General features: G+C 44.2%; 1 protein-coding gene across 1 annotated transcript in view; it reads right to left on the reverse strand.

Annotated features, from left to right (window-relative positions):
- Positions 1-7,423: 7,423 nt before the first annotated feature.
- The window catches only part of arhgap44a (Rho GTPase activating protein 44a), a gene marked incomplete at its 3' end in the record, with an annotated part of 27,960 nt that continues 25,295 nt past the window's right edge, over positions 7,424-10,088 (reverse strand). The window contains exons 20-21 of the mRNA XM_080856502.1: positions 8,188-8,333; positions 7,424-7,929 (exon numbers count right to left, since the gene is read on the reverse strand). Coding sequence (XP_080712628.1) covers positions 7,424-7,929; positions 8,188-8,333 — 652 coding nt within the window. The remainder of the gene's footprint in view (positions 7,930-8,187; positions 8,334-10,088) is intronic.

Here is a 10,088-nt window from a genome sequence, read left to right on the forward strand (position 1 = left end):
GCTCATGCTTTAAAGGCCTGTGTGAGTTTTTTCTTCCATTAAACACCTCCCTTTATCTGATATTTCCTGTCAGACAGGTTCCAGAAACTGGGTTGAGAACACTGGCTGATGTGTCGTAGTCTGTGATTTATTCTTGACAAACTCTTGCTGTACAAATCACACATTATTTAAAAATGTAAAAACTTAAAAAAGTGATCTGTTGAAGACCTTTCAAACTGAAAAAAATGTATTTAAAATGTAAAAAGCAATTGTCTTCTGTAAACTGTATTCTTGCCTCAATTGACCTGTTCTTGATAACCTGAGCCAAGGTTAGTTTTGAGTCGGAGTCAGATGGCTCAGAAGGGAAGAGTGCTGGATAGCCATTTCAGAGTCCCTCTCCTCTGAGTTTGAACAGTCTGATTTGAAAAAATATTTCTGGGTCAATAAGGAACTGTGCACAGGCTGGGAACTTCCTGCAATGCGAGCACATTCTAATAGCATCTTGTACAGATTATCTTGAGTACAAATTATTTTCACAGTGATCACAGGTTCATCTAATTCAATTTCATTTTCACACCTTGTGCTAAAATGAACACCATGTACTGACATACTAGAATGACTGCCAACCGGTGCCAGACATGTTTGGGTTGTCTTGCAAAAGTTGGACTGAAGCTGGGATGTAAACTTGCAGAAAGTTTTGATCTGACAGGTGTGCTGACATGAACGATGGCAGTAACATTACTGATTCATAAGAGATTTTCAAAATAACGTGTTGTGACAAATTATAGCATTTTGTCATATTTGGCCCCCTATGTCCAACTTTCCTTGACAGTTCTTCCGTAACACAGGGCTCAGTTATGAATGTGTGACATCTAGGGATATTCCATTTTAGGTACCTTTTCCTTTAGTTCAATATGAAATATAGGCCTACTCTATCCATATTACACTCAATAAGTGACTGCACTGTCTATAGAATGTGGTAAGGTGATTCAATCCTTGAGGTTCTATTGAGCTGATGTTGTTCTTGTTTTGTTAGTTTGGTCATCAAGAGGATGCATGTGGAGGCAAAGAACCATCACAATAACTTTTTCATCAAGCTGGTGTATAGTGAAAATCGCAAACCTTGGTATTATGTTTTACAAAAATATGCAGTGTTATTGTAACCAATGAATCAGAACCAGACAAAGCGCTGCTTCAAGCATGATACAGTATATCCTGTGAACTTGTTGTAACATATCATGAAAGGAATAGCAACAGGGACAAAGATGACATGGACAACTTATTATTAAAAATGTAGACTTTAATATATATTTATATATATATTTCTGACATTCTGAAGGATTGCAGTCGGCTTCACAGTACAGACTGTGTTGTTCCACTTGATATGCTAAGCAGAGGAAGGAAAGGTGGGGTGGGTCCTACAGTTCAGCAGGAGTTGGAGTGGAAGCATGGGAGAGTCTGGATGTCCATTAGTAATGTCCAGTTTCAAATGTATGAAGCGTAAACCCATGGCCATCAAGGTTTAGTTTTTTTGTCCCCATTTAACCCAGGATTTCTTGTCCTAAACTTCCTCTTAAAATAAAGTGATGTGTGTGAACTACAAATTAATAAAAAAAAAAGAAAAAAACCCACGTTGCAGTTGTGACTAATCAGACTAAAACTGGTTCAGAACAAAAGCACGCACAATAAGCTAGGAATGCAAAAATGGCCAAGCATCACGGTCATTGATGCTTTGCAACATCAAGTTGGCATGCTCTTAGTCATCAGCTGACCTTTGACCTTTGTAACCCTGATATCATTGCAGACAGCGATGGGACAGCTTAACTTGCTCATACCTTCTGTGTGAAATATATATGAAAGAATGAAAAATGAATATTAAAGCTCCATCATTACCAGACTACAGCACAGCTTGAGCGGGCATGCTAACGCTTATCTGAAAACAATCCACGCCCCCTGACAAAGTCTATTGCATTTACAAAATGTAAGCCTCGACAACACCTCCCCCACTTGCTCAATAACGTTAACACAGGCATTTGACTAAAACTGTCAGTGGGGTGCAGTGGTTCACAAAATGCCACCAGAGCAAATGGAGTATGAAAAATAAGAGAGCTATTTTAAAAAGCCATGCTTCTATTGCAGCTTCTGTCAGTTATTGACAAGACCTGACCTTGATCAGCTTCAAAGTCAAGATAGACACATTCAGTCAATGCTCTCGTATAATGACACCCCTGCCTCCATAAAAAAACACTGATGAAACCACCACAGACAAAAACCTCAAGTACACAAGAAAACTTGTCATTAGCTTTAGGACATTAATATCTAATGTGAGGGCACTTGCAATTTTCATTGTATAACCACTACAACTATTAATATTACTCAGCCACCATAATCTTCAAGAATATAATTCATTGAGAACACACACACACACACTGAGGCATATCATACATAACAGAGACTTTATCTTCTTGAGTTTAAGTCCCTGAAGTAGACAAAACAAGAAATAAAAAGTAAACCATATCATCTGCAAAAGGAGTGAAGAAAGACTTTCTATCAAGTGTTGGGCAGAGAGTGGGGGTTGGATATGGCCTCTTCACTTCTCTGAGGTTCACAAGAACAAAATAATTGCACTTTGATTGACAAAATGAGATGTCCTGTCAGTTTCGGGCCTTCAGATATGACAGAAAAACTGTAGCATCTTTCAATTCCTCTGAGAAAATGAACAGAGCAGTCATACAACCACACAACACAAACAGGTCTTCTGTGTGCCACATCATTGCACTCCAAGGGGAATAACAACACACTCTAACAGGGTGTGTGTTGATACACTGCAAAAATGCTTTTCTAACCTAGTGTTATTACTCTTATATTGAGATGAAAAAATCTAGTTGGTCTTGTTTCTAGCTAAATTGTACTTACCTAGTGCTCTTTGGTAAGGTTATTTTTGCCTATTTCAAGCAAATATTACTTATTTCAAGAAATCTTAACAAGCAAATTTGGCTGCCAGTGCGTTAAGCAAATTTGGCTTAAAACAAGCAAATTTGGCTGCCAGTGCGTTAAGCAAATTTGGCTTGTTAAGATTTCTTAAAATAAGTAATATTTGCTTGAAATAGGCCAAAATAACCTTACCAAAGAGCACTAGGTAAGTACAATTTAGCTAGAAACAAGACCAACTAGATTTTTTCATCTCAATATAAGAGTAATAACACTAGGTTAGAAAAGCATTTTTGCAGTGTAGTATGCCAGATGTCATGGTAAAATCCCCAAACACTCCAGGTTGATCAGAAGAATAGCATCCACAACATCTTTTTGAATTGACACATACAAAAATACTGCATGTAAAAGCAACATATCCCAATTATTGCATTCAAAAAGGGTGAACAATTATTAGCATATTCTAGAATCCCTTGGATGGTCTAGAGTGCTATGGAGTAATCTTTACAAAATAATACTGTTCCTCAAGCATGCAATGGTGTTATGTGAGTGTGGGAGTTAGTGGGCAGCATCATGACGGACTGGTTCAGAGAGGTTTTCCTCAGGGCACTGATATTTAAGAACAAACGCAATGCGTTCAAAAACGTTCAAACTAAACACGCAAACTCTGCTCTATCAAGTCTTCACGTGTACCGATAGCAGTTTCATGGCTTTCTGTTGCAGCGGTCAGTGCTCGAGTTCACTCACTCTTCGGTGAATCTGGCAATAGTGTGCGCCGGGGAGAAAAATAACACCACCAACATCATTTTACAGCATTTTCTAGAACAAGATAAATATGACCACATTTATGAATATATGTATAATTCATATTTGTCTTTACATCTGAACCTGCCCGCTTGGAATTATCTACATATTTATTTACAAGTCTGTTAGTATTTACACTGGGAAGGGGCGATACATTAAGTCTGAAGCACTTGAGACAAGGTGTGCAGAGAGCATCAACAGGGCTTGCAGGCAGTGCTGTCACAGTTCAAACTACTGTGTATGTCCATATGTTTTAATGGAGAGGCCTGCTGGAGAGGCACACCAATGAGCATTAATACACATGGCCACTCATTCTACTGTCAAAATCCCCTGTTATCAAAGCCCTTCTCTGGAAACAAAGATATCATTCAAGGAGTGAGCTTCAGATCTTGTCTCAAACACTTCTCCCTCCGTCTTCCCCATACATTTATGATTTGTGTTCAGTTATATCAATAACAACAGTTTAGACAAAGAATGTTCAAAAATGAGAAAGACATTCTCATACTGCACTGATGCTGATGTGCACAGTTGGATGAGAGCCCAGTAAATACTGAAGGAAATTTGCTTTGACAGCAGTGCGAAGATTTACAAGTGCATCTTTTCACTCAATTTTCTGAGCGTGACTATCTTCCACATTTATGTTTGTGTGTTTGTGTGTGAAGGTAAGAGTTAGAGAGAATGATCGAGAAACAGCCAGCAAGCAAGAGAAGGAGAGACAGACAGAGAAAGAGCATATGGGTTATTGTCAGATATTCATGGCAAGTTCATGTCTCGTCCTGATTTTGACAATGGGCAACATTTATATTGCATGAGGCCAACCTTTCATACCCTGTAAAACACACACAATAATAACCTCTATCTCTGTCCTGAGGCAATCTTCACCGACACCGCTGTCTGAATCAGCGCTGGGTTGCAACCTGATTCCTGACTTTCCTAAGGCCAACAAAAAAACCCTGAACAGATACAAAAAAAATATACAAAAGTAAAAATATGGTACATATCACAAATAAAAAAGACAAGGAACAAATGAACACAATTGACGTAACATTGTTTTCTTCTCCTTTCCTTCTCGGTTACCTCTCCTCTATTGATGTCCCTTCTGGTCAGATTCAGCACTATCGAATCAGTTTTTCCTCCATGGCACCATACGTGCAGTTGAAGTCACATATAGAGCTGTAGAAGTTAAGTCGTCTGTGGAGATTAAAGGTTCTTTTTTTCAGCGGCTTTGTGAAGAGCGGAAGAGTGACTGGCAAACCCAAGTCTGTAGTTCTGCGGATGATGGCTGGTTGACACTCAGTTGTGCATTCATCAGTGGCTTCATCAGTAGTGAAAGGCAGAGAGAGAAAGCAAGAGAGAGAAAAGAGTAAAGGGATAGCAGGAGCAACTGAAAACAGAGAGAGAGAGAGAGAGAGAGAGAGAGAGAGAGAGAGGATAGAATAGAAAGGAGGATTCAGAGAGAGAAACCGACGGGAGAGACAGAAAGAGAGCAAGGGACAACATGAAGATAGATAGAGAAAGAAGACAGCGCCTCCTGTAGGATTGGGGTGTGTTCTGTTCTGTTCTGGGGTCATAGTGTGGTGCTCTGGCCCTCATCCTCAGAAGTGGCATCTCCATCCGGGGAGTCTGGCACCATCAGGGAGCTCCGGCAGGGCGACACTCTGAACTCGTCCAGGAGGCTGTCCAGATTGACATTGAAGGAGGGTATTTCCAAACTGAAGAAATCTGCTGTTTGATGGTGATGATGGTGAGGATGGTGAAGATGAGGGCACAGGAAGGAAGAGTGGTGAAATTGTGAAGAAGTGAGAAGACGGGAGTGGGAGGTCGTTTCATGGTGGAAAAATGAGGTGGAAACGAAATGCGTGAGAGAGGAAACAGGGGAAGCAAGGTCAAAGTTCATTTCTTCGTCTGCAGCCACAGGTAGCAACATATAAGCAGCATTAGTATGTTTCTTTTTTAGTTTTACTTTTTAGTTAGAAAGATGGAGGCTGATAAGTAGCTTTGCTCCACGCATGCTCACACAGGGATCCTCTCAAACTAAGCCGCTACTAATAGGGTACTAAAAGGAAGGGAATGCTTGTCATTTGTTCTAATGTTCTAATGCCAAATGCCTGGGGCAATTCTAACAAGTCCTTGGACCATAGTTTAGAACACAAAAAATGTCCATTCATACACACATTTTCCACAATGTGAAATTAGGTACTTGACTTGAGGTTTTTTCGTACAACATATGAGTCATACACAGACGATACAAAACACTTCACATTTACCACAGCAACCAAACCACACAGCGGTAACGGGATGAGTGGGCGTTGTGTGAAAGCTGAGAGTGACAGGGGTGGATCCTGACGGAACGCAAAGGAACGAAAGAGGGCAAAAATACAAAAAAAATCTGCTTTGCAGCTGTCTGATGCACTGCGTCTGCGCTCTGGATGGAGCAGGACGGACAGATTCGGGAGAAAGAGGGTGTGAGGGAAAGAGAGAGGGATAGCGGGAGAGAAGGAAAGAGGGATGGAGAGAGAATCAGTGGGAGAAAAAGAGCAGGGGAGGCTCTGAGCAGAAGACATGATTGAGGGAAACCACTGACCCACCACCAAAGAGTCAAGCTGGAAGAGAGGAGTATGGGTGGGGATACCTGTTAGCTTAGAGAGGAGAGGATGGGGGTTATAAAGATGGAGCAGCATCCCCTGTAAGCGGCGCCAATCAGGTTTGGGCACTTGTGCAGTGCACTCTGGGAAGGCCGTCAGCCATGCAAAACCCTTGGTCTCAACACAATGCACAGAATACACTGATAAAGCAAGTTAGCCATGGCAGCAACATTGAAGTGGCAAAAGAAAGTTTGACCAACCAGAAAGGGAGAGAGAGAGACATACAGAGAGAGAGAGAGAGAGAGAGAGAGAGAGAGAGAGAGAGAGAGAGAGAGAGAGAGAGAAAGAGAGAGAGTGGGCATGAAGCGATCACTTGCTCTTCTTAAAATAAAAATGAAAGGGTAATGTATGCACAGACAGAGACAGTGTGTGTGTGAGAGAGAGAGATAGAGTGAGATAGAGAGAGAGAGAGAGCGAGCGCAAGAGCAAGAGCAGGCGTCCCGAGAGGCAGCCAGCGTGGCCCCAGGCCAAAGCCAAGGCGGTGAGACTGAGATGAGACTCATGGCACGGGCGCAGCAGGACTAGCTTACCCCAAACGTCCCCCTCACACTTAGCATCACACTCAGTCCCTGGCCTCACACAGCTGCAAGGTACACAATGGTAGCAGGAGGGGGGAGGAGAGGAGGGAGTAGGGAGGACAAAACAGTTATAAATCCATGAGAGAGGAGAAGAGCTTCTGTTTTACAAGGCAACAGCTCATAGCTTCACATCATAAGACACAAGCCTGGGAAATGGCATTATGGAGAGCCCGCCCACCACCTCTCTTAAAGGCCTGGGCTCACTCGACAGCAAGCATGGAAAGACATCTGATGTGAAGTCTATGACTGCAGAGATGAATACATTAACTGACACATATCAAGTCTTGACAGGTGATTCCATACAGCCAACAGTCAACTTGATGATATAGTAATTCCTTCCCAACAGAGGTAATATTATCCTGATGATATGCCAGGAGAAATTTCCCTTTCACTGAATACTATTAGTCACTTCTAAAAGCACCCAGAATGTTTTCAAAACAACCTTTTCTAGGGGCACCCAGAACGTTTTCCTTTTTTAACTTCCCCTCAGAGTCCCTTGCCCGCGTAGGATGGCGAGACTGAGAGTTTGAGAGAGGAGCGCTGCGCTCCGGAGCGCATCAGCGGCACCGGTCCGCTGGCGTGTTTACCTGTGGACATGCTTTCCTCGGGGGACATGCCATCCAAGAGGCCCTGGTCCAGGGGCGGCGGGGTCTGACCGGGCAGGCTGCCGGGGACCGTGGGGGGCTGTGGCGGGGGCAGGCTGGGCCTCTGGCGCGGCTTGGGTTGGGGTCGGGACTTAGTGAGTGTGCCGGTGAGCGAGGGCGGCGGGGAGAGGGCATGGGGCGCCGATCCCAGCGGCGTCTGGCTTGGCGAGGAGGTGGGCAGCTGGCCGGGGGGGCAGACCAGGCCGTACGGGGAGGGCGTGCTCGGGGGCGTGGGCGACAGGCTAACCGGCGACGGCTGGCCCGTGGACTGGTCAGACATGCCGCCACTGCCGCAGCCCGACAGGCCGTACGGCACCTTGGGCGGGACGGGAGCCAGCTTCTTAGAGGCTGCAGACATTGAGAGACGAGACGACAGAAAAAGATGAGAAGAGAAAAGGCAGCGCCAGAGAAACAAAGAAGAATTATTTCCAATAATGCACCAAGGTAACATTATCGACACTATACATTATCGTCACTATACAAACAACGTTTTTTTCTCTTCAATTCAGAAAGCAGAGGAGAAGCACAGCAGAATTTTAAATTATTATATAGTTATTTGGTTTCCTGTGAGAGTTGTGGCATTCTGTGTTGTAAGGAGAGGCTTGCCTTTGCGCAGCGTGAGAGGGCTGTACTCTGCCGAGTGTGGTGACTGGCTGCTGCTCTGCTGGCCACCAGGAGGTGGCACTGTGGGGATCGGCACTTGGATGGGCTTGTGTCCAGTAACAGGGGAGAGCTCCTTACTCTTTAGACTACTGGAAAGAGATGAAGATGTCAGTGTCCAGGTCCTTGCATGAAAGAATGAAAGACTGCCTTCCCACAAGCAGACTAAAACAGAAATAAGTCACGGCACCTTGGTTCATAGTTTCAATACCAAGCTCATTCTCACTTCATCGCACATTTGCATTTCAGGCTTCTGAACTTTTTGTAATAAAGCACACCTGAAGAGACACCATAGCAGGATACACACACACTAGTTTCACAGGAGAAGGTGTAACCAGAAAAGGCATATTTAAGTATGTACTTACCATTTCTTGCTACTTAAACTGTACTGATCAGTAGCAGTAGCAGAAACTCTTGAGTATGTTGTGTAATGCTATGCTCACCATTGCCTATTTCTTTCATGCCTTTTACAGCACATGTGTGTGTGTGGGTGTGTGCGTGTGTGTGTGTGTGTATGCGTATGTGCATGTGTGTGTGTGTGTGTGTGTGTGTGTGTGTGTGTGTGTGTGCACATGTGTGTGTGTATGTTGTCAGTTTCACAGGAACAGTCCCAAGACACATGAGTGAGATGGTGGTGAATGTATTCCAACATGGGAAGCGAGGAGTAGGATGGCGAGAGCCTACCCCCCCTCCTCGTTACACCCACGCGCAGCAACACAACCACAGACGCTTCTAGTCCTCGCCTCCAGCAATCACATTTCGCCCCCAAACTCCAGGCTGCTACTTTCACATCTACACTGTGGCAATCAGGCCTGACGCTTATCTCACACTCTTCTCATGGGGGGAGAGGGACAACATCTCAATAAAGACTAATGGAGGGAGGTGGGGGGGGGGGGAGGGGAGCTTTCATCAAGCAAGCTCATTCTGAGACAAGGGCACCAAATTGAGATAATGATTCATGCTGTTCTGTCTGCTGCTATCAGCTCTCAAGTCTCACAGAGAGGACTCACAAGAGATGAGATCAGTCTGCACCTGAGAGAAAAGAAAAAGGGAAGGAAAGAAAGAGAGAGACAGATAGATAGAGAGATACAAATCCTGCTCTCGGGATAATGACCCCTCTACTCACTCAACACTACGGGGGCAATTGAGGTGGGGGCAAATGGTAATTTTGTTTTTCTTGACACTTAAGGGAGGATTCATCAAGCCCACATTCACCTTCCTGGCAGGGCGCTGGTATTGAACCGGACGGGCACATGGGCAAGCTAGTCTAATCTGGCACATAAATGTGACAGTGGATTATTTTTAGACCAAGCCCGAGACTTCCACAGCTCGGCGGCTGATGGCTCAGTCACGAGCGAGTAGCTAGCAGGGAGGCAGAGCCTGGCAGGCAGAAGCGCCACTCCATGCATCTCACTGGGTTGTTATTATGCTATGGACTGACTGCTTAAAACCAACAGTTTCAGCTAAAAGACGAGGGATTTCTCCAAAACAAATAATTCTGTATGAAATAAAAAATAAATACATTCGTGTGCCGGTTTAGTCATGTATTTATTTCTATTCTATGCCAGGATTCCACTTTCTCGAAAGCCAGTAACATCCTCAGTTGCTAGGCAACCCCCTGTGAGAGGCATCGCTTGACAATGAGAATGCTACAGAATCTGAGATATGGCATTGAAACCAGCAAAGAAAAACCAAAAAATAGAAAGAAAGAAAAAAAGAGAGAGAGAATAGCAGAAGAGAGGAGCAGATCAAAAAAGGAGGGAGGAGGGGCACTTGGCTGGTTCAGAGCGAGGCCACGGTGGCAGTGTGGGGATGTTGGGGAGGGCGGCAGCCGGGGAAGGGCGGAG

Source organism: Sprattus sprattus (assembly GCF_963457725.1).
Source record: "Sprattus sprattus genome assembly, chromosome: 18".
Lineage (NCBI taxonomy): Eukaryota > Metazoa > Chordata > Actinopteri > Clupeiformes > Clupeidae > Sprattus > Sprattus sprattus.